Source organism: Podarcis filfolensis (genome assembly GCF_964270895.1).
Source record: "Podarcis filfolensis genome assembly, chromosome: 8".
Lineage (NCBI taxonomy): Eukaryota > Metazoa > Chordata > Lepidosauria > Squamata > Lacertidae > Podarcis > Podarcis filfolensis.
In genome coordinates this window covers 37,127,332-37,146,034 of record NC_139611.1, presented here as the reverse complement: position 1 = coordinate 37,146,034, position 18,703 = coordinate 37,127,332, and the positions used below count along the sequence as shown (strand labels likewise).

The following is an 18,703-nucleotide window of genomic DNA, read 5'->3' as shown; positions in this document are numbered from 1 at the left end:
CAGGTAAGGGCTTTATGGGGTTATACTGACTGGGGAAATGGTCTTCCTGGTCTGTCATTGGACCAATGAGCGCATCCCATGCTGATTTGAGGAGTGGAAAGGAGGAAAGAAAATCAGGTCGCGATCCTGCCGGCATTTTAGCTGGCGCCAAAGCCCATTTAACTCAACTGAGTTGCACATGTCTAGGACTGAGATTAGGATTGGACCTCATAGGACGGGTATAGAATGGTAAACAGCAGCTCCCGAGATTTCATTTGTTCCTGTGGGGTGAGTGGGGGAGCCCCCTAGGGGAAGCAAGTGTGTTTCTCTAGGTGGTGGTGAAGGAAACGTGGTGTTTCTTCCCGCTGGTGGCGATGACGCTGCAGTGGAGGAACGTAAAGGTGAATTGTGTCCTTTTGTGTTCTCAAATCTGGGTTTGGGTTGTGTGAAAAGAGAGAGGGGAGGGGAGAGGTATGGGAGAGCAAACAAACGAACAGCAACAACAGGAACTAGCGATTTATAGAGGGAGATATTTAACCCTCTCCCAGCAGGGACGGACAAGAATGAAGCTGCCCGTTTGTTTCACAACAGAGGGATGATGAAGTCCTTTCCTGCGGCGATATATAGCAATTGTAATAGTAGTAATAGTTAATAATAGTAATAATAATAATAATAATATATTTCAAAAGAAACCCAGCAAATAAACTAAGCCGAGGGAGGGAAAGGTTGTGTGAGCATGCATGTCTAATATTGTTGTTGTTTTGTTTTTGTTTTTTGCGGGGGGATCCCATGAATCCGTTTCCAACACAAACGGGTAGCAAAAGAGCGAGTAAGCTTCAGAGTGCACCAGAACTCTTCCTCGGGCTGGGTGGCGCAAGCGGGAGCTGGGAGTAAAGGAAACCGCGGGGAAGCTGGTTTGTCATGGAAGTCATCGCTTCTGCCTTGGTCGACAACAATGCACTTTTGTTGTATAGGCAGAAAGGGGCGTGGTTAGGGGCGGGCCTGAAGGGCGCCTGCACTTTCGAATTGACCACACCACTGCTTGTCATTACCCTCTGCAAAAAAAGAAAAGCAAAAAGAGGCAAGGTTAGGGCTCTGCCTTTAAATTTGACGTGCACAGAGGCCCCGTTCACGGAATAAATAACAACAACAATAACAACAATAACGCCAGATAAAAGCAAGGGCGCCTTTTAAGATGCTCAGCGCGAGGCTCAGGATTGGCACGAAGAACTCGGGATTACTTATGACGTCACTCGGCTCCGCTGGCTGGGGAGCGGCGCGCGAAAGGACTCGAACGGGAACAGAAAAACAATGCACAAGCGAACTCTTCCACGGCTTGCCAGCTTTGACGTTTCCTTCCCACCCACCCACCCACTCCGGGCACCCCTCCACCACCACCATCATCACCAATTTCTTTCCAACATCCTCCTCTCCGCTCCCCCCCCCCCGCCTCTCCAACGAAACTCGTCCTCTGTTGAGCTGTTCTCCCCCTCCATAGATTCTATCTATCTATCCATCTATAAATGATCTATATCTATATTTATAGCCCTCCCTCTCTTTCCAAGAAGCATCAGGATGAGGAGGGGGCGGGCGGGGAGCTCCGGCGGAGGCTGCGAGCCTCTTTTCCGCAGATGCCCGCTTGCAATCATTTATAATTCACGTGTGTAGAGAGGGCGGGCGGGGCGCGGGGGGGGGAGTGTTGCGAAGAGAAGAAATAAAAAATAATCCATCGCAATCCTGCTCGTAATTGATCGTCATCAAGAGGCAGCGTGGGGATGGGGGTGTGAAAAGGTGGGTCGGGAGGGAAGGAGGGGGAGGACTCAGTGGCGAAGGATTTGGGGAGGGGGGAGAAAGGGGGGGTCACCCAAACCTCCGTTCAAAAAAAGAAAACCCACCCCAAACAAAACTGGATAGCAACGATGTCTTTTTCACAGCTTGGATATCCTTACAACACGTCTTCTCAGGTAAGTCCAAACACCCACCACCACTTTTTTTTTAATGTTTACTGTGGGGGGAGAACCGGGTCTGTGGCGTGGCGTGCAATGTCAGGTATCTTTTCAAAGCCTCCTTTGCATTTATCTAGTTTTAATCATTTTTGTTTGTTTGTTTCAAATGAATATCTGGAGGAGATGCTGCGTCGCCCCCTCCCACCTTCCTTTGATCTGTGTGATGGGTGTCTGCGTGCGCGTGTTTGAATGAATGGGAAATATGGTGAACCGGCATACTGCTCGTACCCAAGTTTACTCAGGAGTAAGACAGGTTGTTTGCAATGGGACTCAATCCCAAAGAAAGATGCAGAGGATCGCAGCAAGAATTTGTTTCCTCATGACTACCTGTTCAGTTTTAAGTGGTGGCAAGTTTAGGCGGAAGAGGGGCGGGGGGTGTTTCTGAAGTTCAGTTGATCTGCAAATCTCTTATTGATTTTCCACTGAAGGCGATCCGTGTATGTGTTGTTTGGGTACAGGTATTTATAGGACTGGCACAGTTTGGGTTTGCTCCCCCTCCTCTCAGATCCAATAAATATTGACATACGGTTCTTTGAGTGAGAAAATAACTTGGAAATAAAGTTTTGCCAAGGCGACCAAAGCTGTTCTAAAATACTGACTTGGAAGATACTGACTTGGAAGGAAAGTCCAATCGATTCCAATGGAACTTATTGACTCGTCGCAGTTTTCTCACGCGAAGAGGCATTCCTACACATACCTGGTTGAGAAGTCAGTCCCGTTTTGGAAGGGGGCGATTGCTACTGAGCCCACACGCTTTCTAGTCCAATTTAGATTTGGATTTCGGATTCTGCTTATTCCGGTGTAATCCACGAGAGTCAGTCCCCCCCCCCCCAATTATTTGTTTTCTTTTTACCTGAGGGGTAGGCGGGGGTAGAGACCTGGGAGGGCGAGGTGTGTATGTGAGAGAAAGAATAACAGTGCATGCAGCCAATTAATTCAGTGTCATTTACTCTATTGTGTCATACGGTGTAATGCAAATTGCAAAAGTATACTATGACTTGATCTAGAATTCAGGAACCTACCTTACAGCGAGTCAGACCATCGGTCCATCCAGTTCAGTATTGTCTACACTGACTGGCAGCCCTTCTCCAGGCTTTCAGGTGGGGGTGTATCTCCCAGGCTTATCTTATATATACTTTAAAGAGAGAAAAAATCGGTCTTTTAATTGACTGGTATCCGCTGCTCTCTCATGGGAGCAACCTTTCTGCTTCCCCTTGCTTTCCAAGCCTTCCTGTCTGACTTCGGTCCCAGGTGCCTCATCCCCGCCGACTTCGTGCCTCTGAGGATGAAGCTGGAAGCCTCCCATAGTGTTACACCTGCCCAGCCTCCCCTCCCCGCTACCTGCATCCCCCCCCCATATAATTTAAGGGAAGGTGGTATCTTTTAAGAGTCTCATCCGGCTTGCCACGATGGTACCTTCCCTCTCTCTCCCTTTCCATTAAGATTTCCAAGCCACTCGGAACAGGAATTCTAAGCAAAACATTACATTCGCTTTAGGGGCTTCCTTTGCTGTAAATTGGGGTTGGTTTAGGAGACTCTGTACTTCTGGCGTCCCGCTTTGGAGAGCCTCCTCCGGACCCCTGGATCTCCACAGCCCCATTGACCGGCTGGATCCTACTCGGAAGGAAGCACCGTCCGTTTCTTCAGGGCTAACAAGGGTTTCTCCCCCAGCACCCACCCGCTCCAAATGTGCTTTGCAATTAACGTGAAATTGTTTCTCGACTTTCTTTCTTGCGTTTTTCTAATTATTTCTCTCTCTCTCTTTCCCTTTCTCTCTGAACTCCAGTTTTTCGTCTCAGCCACCTCTAGTACCACTTGCTGTGACTCAGGGACCCGATCCGTCTCCGATGTGTCCTCGGGATCTTCTTCCCAAACGGCCACCCTCTGCTGCCCCTCTTACGAGAACAGGCTGTTGGCCGGCTCCAGGACGGACCTCAATGCGGCGCTGGGGGTGTACGGCTCGCCCTACGCAGCTGCGGCCAGCCAAAGTTACGCCAATTACCTCCCGTACGGAGCGGATCCGTCCACACTGTACACCACGCTGGTGAGTGAAGCGAAGGCACAGGCCTTCCGCTCCCCTATGACTTTCGCGCTACAATTTGGTTACTAAGAGGAAAAGGGGGCGCTAGTCCCTGTTAACCTGGTAATGCACCTAATCGTATTAGCAATTTTGCAGCTGGGCGGAGGGGAATCAGAATGCGATGATTACATTACAAGGTGATGATGTTTACTCGGAAGTAAAATCCTGCGCTGTTTCTTGATGTTTGGTTCCCTTCTGAGTCTCTTTCCTAGCGTACAATTCTTACTAGGAAATTATAAAGCCCCACTAAGATCCGTGCTACTTACTTCCGAGTAGACATATTGGGATTTGGGGAGGTCCGTGTAGACCTGTTGGGTATTGAGAAACCTTAGGCACTCCAAGGTAGGAGTAGGCCCGCCCCACTGAACACAACTGGGTCATAGGTTTGGGATCCTTTCCGCAGGGCTCGGGGATATGCATAATTTTATTCTGAGCAAACATGCATAGACTTGAGCCGCCGGACAGCGGTCCCTGTCCACACTCACCTGGAAGAGCGCGCGGGGAATTTAACTGGATCTGCACAAAACCAAAGCGGCGTGGAAAGGAGGACTTGCGGTTGTGCACAGATTCGGGTCCCCAAATTCCACAAGAGCAATTCTTATACTCGAAGCAGAAACCTCTCCTCCACTTTCCATCGATGATTTGCGACTGTAAGCTCATTGAAGGCCGGGACCTATTGTTTTGTCTTGTTTCTTAATTGTAATGCGTTGCTCCCAAAACGATGTCAAGATAATGTAAAAATAAAATAAAATAAAGAGCTCCATCCCTGTACCTCCTTCATCATACACAAAAGGGTCTCTGCCCCGAGGTGGCTTGCAGTTATTACACTGATCCGGAGAGGAGACCAAAAAGAGGGAGACTAAAAAAGAGGGAGACAATTCTATTGTCATCTCAGAAGTAATTCCTTGTGAGTCCAATGGAGCGTACACATTGGCAAATGTCATTATAATTACACCCTAAGGTCGTTTTCTAAAACTAGCATGCTTCAGAAACTTAATATTTATGATAAGTTCATTAAAAAAACCTACCCCCCTTTTCTAGCCGATCCACCCATCCTTGACTTCCAAGCGAAACAAAATTTAGGAATTTTTAGTTAAAAAGCAACAAGGTGGGACAGCTCTGCGTTAAAGTTGGTAGGATTTTAACAATGCAGCTCCCTGTTTATTTGAAAACAGGTCCCATTTGTTCAACGGCAATTGCTGCTCAGTAAATGTGTTTTAGGACTGCAGTTTCAGGATCGCACCATGGAGGTGAAAACCCAACATGGGAATTGCGTATGCGTATAGTCAACCCTGGCCTCAACGCAAAGGGGAAGAAATAGCAACTTCGGGAATCGTCCCCAAATAGTCCTGTACTCAGCTGGGGCTTACTCCCATGAAAGCCTGAACAGCCTAAACGCTCTCATTAGTCCAAAAGGTACTTAATCCGGATTAAGGAATCCAGAGTAGCGGGTCCGATTTCACACAGTCATTGCTATTGGTTAGTTGGGGCATCTCGGCCCGGAGTAGGGTGGACTGGAAAGGAAGGAAAAAGCATGCGGGATCTCCCTTCGTACTCAGCCTTAAAACACTTTTAATGCGTTTTCTAGAACTCCCAGTACGACATCAAGGACGGCTCCTCCGCTTTGCACGCGGGGATTGCACAGCCCACGGCCGCCGCCTACTACACCTACGAGCATTCCTTTGGGCAGTACCAATACGACAGGTAACAAGCGCTTTGATCAGCCGAGCGGGAGTTCTTTAGATCTGCCCGCGACTGTTGGGAGCTACAGCAGCGGCAAACCTCCGACATTCTCCCTCCCCCGCCCTACCAATTGACTCGTCTCTCTGTGTGTTAATCCCGGGCGATCTGGGGAGCAGCCACCAGGAATAGCACGACTCCATTCGAAGGTTTGCTTTTGCAGTGGCGCCTGGAATGCTAGGCGTGCTTTGCAAAGGGCAAAGGAGCCCCTTCCAATGCCTTTCAAGCGACTCCTCTGTACCTGATACTGAGTGGGATCCATTGGCCCATCTAGCTCAGCGTTCCTCACAATGACACATAGCCGCTCTCCAGGATTTCAAACAAGGAACCTTCTCACACGGCCAGAGTTGGCTCTGGGGCCTTCTGCATACATTGCAGAGGGTGGTGATCCTATGGATATTCATTTACTGTCTGCATTTATATAGCTGTCCCGTTACAGAACTTTTGTGAGGGGCTCCCACAGCAATAAAATAATAGGCTAACATTAACATACAGTATAAAACAATAAAAACTAGAGCAAATCAACTGAGGGAGAAACTCTGGGAATCATAGCTCTGTGAGGGGAATAGAGGTCTCCTCCTAACAACCTCAGCAGCTACAGTTCCCAGAATTCTTTGGGGGAAGCCATGGCTTTTCAAAGTGGGATCTTAATACTTTAAATGTACGTGTGAATGTGGCCTGTCTAGAGTGAAAGGCAACAGCTCTCCAGGAGATAGAAGCCCTTCTTGAGGATGCCTGAGACTAATCTGGGACTGTCTCCATGCAAAGCTTGTCCTTCTTTTGTCACTGACCTTTGTAAGCTAGTTACTCTGCTGTCAGTACAACCGTTCATCTGGCCTAGCAATATATACATGCAAGAGAGGGCAGGCCAGCACCAAGACCTGTATTTTTTCATAATAATCACTATTATAATTATTAAGCAATATAGCATTAGGGTTTGCCTAAATCTTTTTATTTGGTTCAGGCCAATGGCATCCTGTTCTCACAGTGGCCAACCAGATGCCTGTGGGAAACAGTCAAGCAGGACCTGAGCAGGAGACCACTCTCCCTCCTGTGGTTTCCAGCAGTGGGTATTCAGATGCATTACTGCCTCTGACTGTGGAGGCAAAACACAGCCATTCTGGCTTGTAGCCATTGGTATCCTCCATAAATTCATCTTTCATAGCCATCAAAAATCCTCTTTCATAGCCATCCAAGTTGGTGCCCATCACTGCCTCCTGGGACGATTCCATAGTTTAACTAGGTGCTATGTGAAGAATTTATTCACTATGTGAAGTAATTATTTTTATCTGTGATGAATCTTCCAGCATTGTTCTAGTGTTATGAGACAAGGGAGGAAAACTTTTCTCTACCCACTTTCTCCATGTCATGCATAATTTTATAAAACTGCAACCCAGATGAGGATCCTGCAATCTTCCAGATGTTGTTGGATCCCAACTTCCATCAGCCAGTGTGGCCAGTGATTAGGGATGATGATGATGATGATAAATATATTATTTATACCCTGCTCATCTGGCTGGGTTTCCCCAGCCACTCTGGGCAGCTTCCAACCAAATATTAAAAACAATACAGCATCAAACATTAAAAACTTCCCTAAATGGGGCCGCCTTCAGTTGTCTTTTAATGATGGGAGCTGGAGTCCAACAACATATGGGGGATGCACAATTCCCCATAATTTCCCTACTTTCCGCTGGTAGACCTCTTCTGTCTTAAACTTCCCACAGCGCTGAGAAGCCACAATGAGGAAAAGTATGGCCTGCTGCTTTTCTGTTTGTTATATAGCTTTTGGGTGATGTGTGTGAGTGTTGTTAGGTTGAAGTCCTATATTCACTTACAAGAGAGTAAGCTCCATTGAACTTAGAGGGATTTACCTCTGAGTAAATAGGTACCACTCCAGCAGGAAGGTAAATGGCGTTTTCATGAGCTGCTCTGGTTCGCCAGAATGACCTGGAAGCTGTACGCCGGCTCCCTCGGCCAATAAAGCGAGATGAGCGCTGCAACCCCAGAGTCAGCCACGACTGGACCTAATGGCCAGGGGTCCCTTTACCTTTAAACATGCATAAGATGGCATTGCCAATAGGGCTCTGAAGAGGAAGCCGTTTCTATCTCACACTATCCTGTCCTTTTCTTTTTTAAATACATAAATAGAAGAAAGTACTCACCACCTGCAAGATGCAAATGACTAGAATATTCAATTAAAATATATTTGAGTAACATTTCTCATTCTTGCCATCTTTTAGACCTGATGATAGCAAAAGGTGTAGAAATGCAATCCTTTGCAGGCATGCTCAGAAGTCCTATTGAGTTTAGTAGAACATGCTCCCCTGTAAGGGTGTATAGAATTCTATCTAAACACTCTTATTGGGGAGTAAGCTCCATTGTATTCAGTGGCTCAAACTTGTGAGTAAATTTGCCTAGAATCACCAACAAATGACCTCCACAATTGGAGACATTATGCTGTTAGTTGCTGGAAACTGCAGGGGGGAAGATGCTCTTGTGCTCAGGTCTTGTTTGTGGTTATCCCGTAGGAATCTGGTTGGCATTGTGAGAACAGGATGCTGGACTAGATGGGCCACTAGTCTCATCCAGCAGGTGTGTCTTATGTTCTTAAGCCTATGAATGGGCTGTAGTTATCTTCTCATTGGCCAATGCCTCTATAGATATGGAAATTATTTCCCAGTTACACAGAAGTTGTGTTCATTTTGACACTGTTCCAATTTGTGGTTCCATTCTGCCTGAAAAGTAGCATATGCACCTCCATACTGGCTCAGAAAATCATGCTCAGCATCTCTATCTCTCTCCCAGATATGGAACAGTGGATTTTAGCAGCTCAGCCAGACGCAAGAATGCCACCCGAGAGACCACTAGCACTTTGAAGACGTGGCTGTATGAGCACCGGAAAAACCCCTACCCTACCAAAGGAGAGAAGATCATGCTGGCCATCATCACCAAGATGACCCTCACTCAGGTCTCTACCTGGTTCGCCAATGCTCGGAGAAGGCTCAAGAAAGAGAATAAGATGACCTGGTCTCCAAAAAACAAAGCAGGAGAAGAGAGGCGAGAGGATGGGAGAAGGAATGGTGAAGACTGTGGCAGTGAAAATGAAAGCAAAGGTAGGCTTGGAAATGGACTTGCTGGATGCCTCTTGATCTAATCTACTTTACAGAGTGGGTGTGAAGATATAATGGATTCTTTGGAAGAAAACATAAAATAAAGTAATTATTATATTGTATTTCCTGGAGCCATCTGGTTGACCACTGTGGAGTGCAGGGGGCTGGTCTTGATAGACCGGGGTGGAGAACTTTTGGGCCTCCAGATGTTGCTGGACTGCAGAATCCATCAACCCCAGATAGCAGGATCAAGACTCATGGGAGTTGTAGTCCAGCAACATCTTGAGGGACACAGATATTTTCCAACTCTGAGATACTGTAGATCTTTGATCTGATCTCTCAAGGCTCCTCTTATGTTCAGTTTTTGATGCCCTGCTGGATCACACCAAATGTCTATCAAGTGGTCTACCAGATGCCTCCAGTAAGCCCACAGCGCCCCACCTGTGCTCAGTGGTGTACTGTCTCTGCTTTGAATACAGAATCCAGCCATCACAATGAATGGCCGTTGGTAGAACTGTATTATTATTTTTCATAAACCATCTTAAAAGCTATCTAAGGTAATGGCCAACACCACATCTCTGTAGCAGGAAGTGCCATAAATTTGATTATATGTAGTGTGACTAAATACACACAAACACACACACACACACACACACACACAGAGAGAGAGAGAGAGAGAGAGAGAGAGAGAGAGAGAGAGAATTTTGTCTAATGTCTAATTCAATATCGGATATGAAGGGAATGCCTTATTTGCTTCTTGTCCTTGGTATTTAGCTAGAGGTTGTCTGAATGTGAAAGTACTAAACTATCACTGTCTGTAAATGAGAAGTGCAAAGTTCTGATCTCCTTGCATTTTGGCATGGTAGTTCAGGGCTGGCCGGCCCAATACATTTTGCCGCTTGAGGCAAAACTAGTCAATTGTGCCCCCCTGCCACTTCTCCTCTTCCCTTCCCCCACCGCTACCGCCTCCTCCTCCTTTTCCACCTGAGGTGATTGGAGGTGGCATAGAAAAGCCCTGGCATGCTGAAGCTGGTGGTGGAGAAAAAAGGCCAGAGTGGAGAAGGCAGTGCTAGTGGTGGCCCCATTCTTCTCAAGTGGCAGCCATGAGTGAAAAACTCAAGAGGCAATAAGTGGTCTTCTCCTTGGGATCCCGGATCCACCACCCCTACCAGTTGTCCCCAGCCGGCCACCTGAGGTGACTACCTCATTGAGGCTAGTGTGTGGCCTGGCCTTGCAGTTACTCAACCTTCTTGTGGGTTGTCGTTGTTGTTTACATATATCCTTTCTGCCCCTGCTTTTCGTTCCAAAATACAGATCCCAAAAGATGCAAAGAAGAAAAGGAATTGCAGTTGAGCGATCTGGAGGACTTGGACGAGGAGGAGGCTGAAATCAAGCTGGAGGCTGAGCCGAAGCATCCACACCAAGAAGGCCCTGGTGTGGGCAGCACCTTGGCCGAGACAGAAAAAAACAACTGCAACCTTAGCCTGCCCAGCCACTTTCAGGCCTTCCCCTGTGCCAAAGCTGACTCGGCACTTACGGGGGACTTCCTTGGCCACAAGGGAGGAGCCACCTTGGTGGGTGGCCTTGGAAATCATGGCCAACCCTACGAAGCCCCTGAGAAGCCCAGGATCTGGTCTTTAGCTCACACAGCGGGGGCCAATGTGATTGTGGGACCCATGAGCCATCCTGCTCAAAGGACAGAGAGCCCTGACTGTTTGGTGCTAAGGGGAAGGCCCCCTGGGGCTGTGGGACAATGCGGTGAGGAGAGGCCCCTGGGCAGCCTTGTGAGAACACAGTCTATTCATGACAAGGCCTTGGAGGAGCTGGCTCAACCGACCAAGATCTTTAAGAATTCGACCTTCAACCTGCAGTCCATCTCTTTAAACTATGCTTCCTATCCCATGCTGGGCGAGACCTGTCAGTATTCAGCAGGAACTGAAGGTAGCCAGCTTCTTGAGATTCCCCCCTTTCTTTCCATATCCAGAAGCACTGCTTGATTTTAGTGAACAGAAGTTTATGTGGTGTGAAAAGCTCTGCCATGGTTTTCTAGGTCCAGGACCACATAATGCACAGCCATTTTTCATGTAGTTACTGGATGAATCCATCTGTTTCTCAAAGAACTTCTGGGAAGTAATGATCTTTCCATGTAGTAGAGTGTAGTAGAGTGTCACAACATGACAAGGAAAAGTCAGTGTGCAATAAGTTCACCACTTATTTTAAAATACGTTAGTGGCAAAAATCAAATGTATGTCCAGCAAGAGAACAATATGGTGAAGCTGCTAAGTATCATATAGTTAGGTTTTGACTGAATGGTGAAAATGGACCTCTGTACATGCTCAGAGCCATGTCCTCACTGGTGATCCAACCTACAGGTACAGGGGAAAATAGCCCCTTTCCTTGAAAAGATTCAGATTTGATCTGAAATGATTTTTTATGGGGGGGGGGAGGTAGAAATTTCAATCTGGAATCTTCAACTTAAGCCTTAAAACCTGAAGGATTCTTTGTATGTCTTGCTGATTAAAGTTAGACGAAAGATACATTAATGCAACCACATTTTGAATGTTACTCCCCACCCCTCACTCCCACCCTATGTTTTTTTTTATATAAAATATTTATTGAAGTTTTCAAAAAATTTAAAGAAAAACAAAACACACACACAAAAAGAAAAAAACCCCAAAAAACAAACATATACCTTTCAATAACATTTTTCCTTGACTTCCCCACATCTCCCCTTCTTGTATTCCAATTCAATTTTTAATTCAACAAGTTCCTATCCCCAAATTTTACCTTATTATATTTAAATCCTTTTTGTTTAACCAATTTTAACATAAATCTCAATCTTGATACATCAAATCTTATTCTTAATACCTTTTTCTAAAGTCAACCCCAATTCCATTTCACGATTTCCCCATTTTAATCTAGAATAGCAAAACAAATTATTTACAAGAAAGAAAAAAAAAGAGAATATATTTGTACCGCCTTTGGATACCCAAAACCCCACTCCCCGCTTTTCCCGGTTTCAATCTCCAACCAATGTCCATCAATCCATCTGGTATCAGCCTGGTGATCTCACATCCGAGGCCCTTAAGTCTCTCTCCTTTCCTCTCTGCCGGTTTTTTTGATAGTCCTTTATGTTAAACGCCAAATCTCGGAGAAGCTCTGTCCCCATAAGGTCCATACTTCTTCCTGCCAGGCCTCCATATTTAAAATTGTAATCCAAATCTTGTTTTTTACTTCTTTTAAGTCCAAATGTCCCAAAGACTCCTGCTTCCACTTTGATCAGATTTGTCTTTTCCTTTAAATACATCTTTACAGGCCTTTGGCCTGCCAGGTCTCCATATTTGTGATTGTAATCCAAATCTTGTTTTTTGCTTCTTTCTTTAATCCTCTGCTGCATTATAGCTCCTCCTTCTTTTCCCTCTAAATTGTCATGTGTAGCTTCTTCAAATTTCTCAAATTCCTTTTCTTGTTCAGCTGCAAGAGTTTTTAGTTCAAGGGCACAGTCTTTTTGTTCTGGTACAGAGACTTGAGTCAAGTCCCTTCCAATTTCCGCAGGTTTGTTTGCTTTTTCATTCAATATTGTAACATTTTTAGCCAAAACAGTGCTTTGTTCATGAAGTTTTCCCAGGCTACGAAAGATCTTCTCAAGTGCCGCCTGTATTTTTCCACTTACAGCCATTCTGTAATGTCCCAGAGCCCCCTCTAGGGGAGTACTGGTTACTTAGTGTTCCTTCCAGTTGTAATTCCAAAAGTCCTTTATTTTCCTTGATTTTCGACAATTTGTTACCTAAATGTAACAAATATGACCAGCCGAGGCAATAGAAACAAAGTTCTCTCTCTTTTTTTTCCCTCTCAGCTTTGACAGCTAGTTTGACAGCTGTCAAAGTCTTTTAAATCTCTCCAACAGGCTCCCTCGCGGATCGCTCCCGGGTCCTGGGGGAGGGGTAACAATCCACTTTCAGAATTAACTCTTATCCTCCAGCACATTCACTTATACTGCCAAAACGTGAAATTAGTTACTTTTGACTTCTCACAAAGAAGATGTTCTTTTCAACCTTAGTTATCTAGTCCTTGCTTTAAAATGTTTACAAGAGGGGGAGACGGACTTCCTCTTTGCGCCTTCCCCGCTCGTGCCGAATCAAAAAAGGGGATTTTTAATATCCAATTTCCGTAATACTCACGGGTTGTTACTTTTAGTCCAAATTTCAAAGGAAGAAGTCAGCGCTCTCCAACCATGGCATGCGGCTTCGCTTCGCGGAGACGGGTAGACAGCTCTCAGCTCCGCGCCGCTCACCCCCGGTATGTTCCGGAGCCTTTAAAAAGGCTCCTTTGCAGCGGGGGGGGGGGACGCAAATGGAGCCCGCCGAGCCTTCAGTTCACAGGCTTCCCCGCCTGTGATTTTTTTTCGGGTCCCCGCTTCGCCGTAGCGGTAGAACCCTGGCTCCACGAAGCAGATTTCCTCCGGAGATCGGAGGAAATCCACCATTACAGTTGCTGGCGCTGACCGGAAGTTCTCCCACCCTATGTTTGCTTCCCTGGGAGTATAGCTTACTGAACACACTGGAACTTATTTCCGAGTCAACTTCTGAAGCTAGAACAAGTGAGGATCTCAGGTTGAATTAAGCGCCACCTAGGGTCAAAATAAGCTGTCAGAAAACTGTCCCTCATTTTAATATTTTTTTAGAGGTTGTTGTGTGTTTCTTCTGTGCTATGTATTGCTGTGGTGTTGCTGAAGTGCACCATTTGACTTCATGGAGAACTTTGCCATCATAAGCGCATACAGGAATGCAGCATAATAATAGTAATAATAATAATAATAATTAATAATACTCCACCCATCTGGCTGGGTTTCCCAAGCCACTCTGAGTGGTTTACAGCATATATAAAAACATAATAAAACATCAAACATTAAAATCCTACCAATACAGGGCTGCCTTCAGATGTCTTCTAAAAATTGTGTCCTTCTTTATCTCCTTGACATCTGAAGGGAGAGCATTCCACAGAAAGGGTGCCACTGACAAGCAGGGCCTTCTGGTTCCCTGTAACTTTGCTTCTCATAGTGAGGGAACCGCCAGAAGACCCTCAGAGGAGGACCTCAGTGTCGGGGCAGAACGATGGAGGTGGAAGTATACTGGGCCAAGGCCATTTAGGGCTTTGAGGGTTAGCACCAACGCTTTGAATTGTACTTGGAAATGTACTGGGAGCCAGTGAAGATCCTTTATATCTTAGTATAAGGCATCTTCTTGTGTTCATGTATATGTAGGAGCAAGCACACTCATAAAAGGGTGAAGGGTCAAATGCTAGGATGCAAAATAGTAGAAATATATATTGAGAGTGACCTTGTACTGAGTCAGACCATTGATCCATCTAGCTCACCATTGTCTACACTGACTAGATGTAGTTTTCCAGGGTTTCAGACCAGGGTCTCTCCCAGCCCTGCTTGGAAATGTCAAGGATTGAACCTGGGAGCTCCTGGTTGCTCTACCACTGAGCCACAGCCCTCACTCTGTGCAAATGGATACTTCTGACAGACAAATGAGAGGTGTTAGCAAAGCAAAGCAAGCTTCAGGAACACACTTATAAATAAACAAACAGAACCTATAATAAAATGCATCCTGAGCTCTTACCAGGTTTCCTGCCAGCCATCCCTTCCTCTAGGTACCATAAGTTGTAAAGGGGCTGAAGCAAGAACCTTTTTTTCTGCAATTTGTTTTCTTTTCCAAGTGACGCTCTACATTCTGTAGGTACGAATCATGTTCAGTCTTTGTAAGGCTATATTATGGAGCTTTTGTCCATTTTTTTAAAAAAAAACCTTTTAAAAATGTTTTTTTTTTTTTTTTTGGAAAAACTTCAGGTTTCCCCAAATAGGTGATCATAGACACTCCTGCCTCACTTTTTGCATTATTTCAGTTGGCACTTAGCACTTGTTCATTACTATAGTGATTATCCCTTTCCCCTTCTGAAATTCGTAGCATGGACATTCCTATAAGGACAGTGTTATGCTGAAACTTAGAGAGTCTCCTTAAATCTTGAACTGCACGTATGGAAATGACAAACAAGGAATGGGTTTTTTTTTCTTGCAGTGTTCCCTGAATTGTTACAGAGACATTTTACGGTATTAGATGATGGACCAAGTTATGGCTGGAAATATTGGCAAATATTGGAGAGACATGTCATTGTTATATCAAATTACAGAATTGCAGTATTGAAAGGGACCTACAAGGGCCATATAGCCAAACCCTGTGCAATGCAGGAATCACAGCTAAAGAATCCCTGAGAGATGGCCACCCACCCTCTATTTTGAAACCTCTTTACGGAGAGTCCACTACCATCTGTGGTAATCTGTTCCACTGTAGAACAGCTCTTACCATCAGAAAGTTCTTCCTACGGTTTAGGTAGAATCTCCTTTCTTGCTCCTCTGGAGCAGCAGAAGACAAGCTTGCTCTATCTTCCACGTGAAAGTGAGTTTACCATTTCTTCTGCCACTGCAGCTCTGAAAATATCATCTGATTATCTCTGATGGCTGCATCTCTGAGTTGACAGAGCTCGCATGATCCAATCTCATACAGTGTAGAGATGCAGCAAAATCCGCCACACACACCTGACATGGAGGCCAATGAGAAGAAAACCAGGCCAGAACAGGGACTCATTCAGAGGCACAGCAGGCAACCTCTGTGAATGGGCTCACAGGAATCTTTATTTCAGTTTGTTTCTCTTTTGCAATACAATGGGAGTTTTCTCATGGCACCAGAGTTCAATTTTGGGGATGGAAAGAAATAAGGCAGGGATGGGGAGCTTGTGGTCTTCCATATGTTGCTGGATTATAACCCTTCATGTGGCTTGGACTGATGTGGGTTGGAGTCCCAAAACATTTGGAATGCCACAGGTTCTGAAACGAAGGTCTGACAAGGGGGGAAATGGATAAGTTGCATTCAAATATCTCAATGCTAGAGTTCTGACACCTGCTTAAGAAAGGTGATGGTGGGGCAGAGGTGGCAGTTTTCACCAGCTTCACTGCAGCTCCCCATGCCCACCAAGAATATAATTGCTCTGGAGGGTTGGGAGAACCAACTGGAGCAGCATGTGGTCCGTTAGCACAGGGATGGAGTACCAATTGCCCTCCAAATATTGTTGGACTCAAACTCCCATTTGCCTCAGCCAGCGTGGCAAATGGTGAGAGATGATGGAAGTCCAAAAATTCCAGGCTCCCTGTTTTTGCAGTAATGCCTCCACTAGACCATTTGGATCCAGCATATTGATTATGGAGTCATTTGCAGTCAAAATCTGGGAATGTTGGAGAGAGTGGGGAAAGTTGTCCACTGACTCTGATAAAGTATGGTGGTTTTTTTAAACAACAACACCCCAAACAAACATTTTTTTTGTTAAAACAGGGTTTGGGAGAAACATGAGAGGCACTCAAGGTTCCCTAGACCTAAGCGAAGTCTGTCTCAGTCAGCATAAAGACAAACTGAGAACAGCTTTCAGGCCAGTGCTGAAGAGGTGAGAAAGGTGAGTGCCGGAAGAGTTTATACTGTAAGCTGTGATTGCCGAGAAATGCCTCAGTTTAGGGTTTCTACCTTCCCCAAAGGCACCTTATCCGTAATTCATTGAGACATAGAAAGTTGCCTTATACTGAGTCAGACCACTGATCCACAAAGCTCAGTATTGTCTACACTGCCTGCCTGCAGCTCTCAGGGGTTTCACACAGGGGTCTCTCTCAGCCCTACCAGGAGATGCTGGGGATTGAACTTGGGGTCTTCTGCATGTAAAGCATGTGCTTGACCACTCTTCCCTAAAAATATAAAACCCAGATGAACTCAGAAGAGTGGCAGCTAGTCTGTTAGGCATATAGGAAACCGCCTAGTACTTCAGTTCAAAGATATACTCTAGCACCTATCTATCTATCATCTATCTATCTATCTATCTATCTATCATCTATCTATCTATCTATCTATCTATCTATCTATCTATCTATCATCTATCATCTATCATCTATCATCTATCATCTATCATCTATCTATCTATCTATCATCTATCTATCTATCTATCTATCTATCTATCTATCTATCTATCATCTATCTATCTCTCTATATCATCTATCTATCTATCTATCTATCTATCTATCTATCTATCATCTATCTATCTATCTATCTATCTATCTATCTATCTATCTATCATCTATCTGTCATCTATCTATCTATCATCTATCTATTGATCTATCATCTATCTATCGATCTATCATCTATCTATCATCTATCTAATCTATCACCTATTTTTCTATCATCTATCTATCTATCTATCTATCTATCTATCTATCATCTATCATCTCTATCTATCATCTATCTATCCATCTATCCACCTATTCCTTGGATAGAAAACTCTATTATCTGATTCTAATTTCGTACTTTTATGTTGATGTAACCTGCCCTGGGTAGTTTAGAAATCTAATTAATATGAAGAATATTTTTCACTCAGTGCCAGGTGATGTGCTGATCTTCTTTCTCTTTCTCAGGCTCATGAAATCCAGCATGCTGGTGAAGCATCTCAAGAAGATTTGGAACTTGCAGGCTTTCAGAAGGAACACCTGTCATTCCCAATGCAAATTCCCTTTCTCTCTTTCTCTCTGTGTGTATGTATGTGTGTTTCTTCTCTCTCTCTCTTTCTCTCCACACCCTCCAAAGCATGAACTGCAGCTACAGCTTCTCATGGTAATGGAAGAGAAGAGATGATATTATATATGCACAGCTTTCAAGGGACACCAGAGGAAGTCCAACCAGGAAAGCAGCTGTAGGGTCTTGTCTGTGCTACATTATATGAACACATCCCACACACTGAATTTTGCCACCAGATATATAATTGGACTAGTAATGACTAGTAAGTTTCAAAAAATGCATCCTGATTTTGGGGGAGGCTTTGGCTTCTGTAATAGACCTACATTGTCTTCTGTGAGAGGCAAGCTGTCAACATGGTTACTGAGAGATCGCTCAATCTTCCTTTGTTCCTCAGAAATCTATGTGGGATATGGGGGTTCTTCTTTCTTCCTCCATCCTTTCAAAAACAAACAAAAATGACACTTTTTAAAACCCCTTTGTCTTTTTTTATTTTTTAAATAAGAGGTATTTGTCAGCCATGTTGTCTTGTACTCTGAAGGGGATACTTTGGTAGTGCAAAATGCAAGTCTGTTATTTTCTGTCCTTGTACAAAGATATCACGGGAAAGTATTTTTAAAAGTCTCTAATTAAAAACCAAACAAATGAATGTTGTCAAAACAGAAGTGTGACCTTGAAAAGGCCCTGTGTGTGCGTGTGAGAGAGAGAGCAATACCAAGCTGTCATGCACTTTATTTATTTCTCATCTATTTATTTATTGCACTTCTCAACCACCCTTAATCCAAATAAACCCCAGGGCAATTTGCAAACAGATCAATAAAATGCAGATAAAAATATAAACTATCAATTCTGGTGCAGAATGTGGCAGCTAGGTTGTCTGTGGCAGCAAACTACTACCAGAATAAAGCAGCCAACTAGCAAGATTTGTACCAGTTGCCAATCTGCTGCTGGTGTTGGTACTAACATAAAATCCCTATATAGCTCAGGAGCATGTTACTTGAGAGACTGCCTTATCTTTTATACATCTTTTATACATGCAATAGATGTATAAAAGTTTGTGGGAGAGCTTCTCCTGCAAGTTCCAAAGGCCTCAGAAACCTGTTCTGCAGGAACTCAGATTACAGTTTTTGGTGTGGCTGCCCCTGTTCTGTGGAAGAGCATTCCTGTTCAGCTACAATA

At 44.8% G+C, this 18,703-nt stretch overlaps 1 protein-coding gene across 2 annotated transcripts; it reads left to right on the top strand.

Moving 5' to 3' along the window:
• Nucleotides 1-1,855: 1,855 nt before the first annotated feature.
• IRX6 (iroquois homeobox 6) lies at nt 1,856-18,150 on the top strand. 2 transcript variants are annotated; one of them, XM_083626662.1, is made up of 7 exons: nt 1,856-1,943; nt 3,772-4,029; nt 5,654-5,769; nt 8,611-8,918; nt 10,230-10,856; nt 16,307-16,424; nt 17,428-18,150. In XM_083626662.1, the coding sequence occupies exons 1-6, from the start codon at nt 1,899-1,901 to the stop codon at nt 16,417-16,419; spliced, it is 1,467 nt and encodes a 488-aa protein (XP_083482788.1). In that variant the 5' UTR covers nt 1,856-1,898; the 3' UTR covers nt 16,420-16,424; nt 17,428-18,150. The 2 variants fall into 2 exon arrangements, with proteins under 2 accessions (XP_083482788.1, XP_083482787.1); XM_083626661.1 differs by lacking the exon at nt 1,856-1,943 and having other exon boundaries at nt 3,408-4,029.
• Nucleotides 18,151-18,703: the final 553 nt, after the last annotated feature.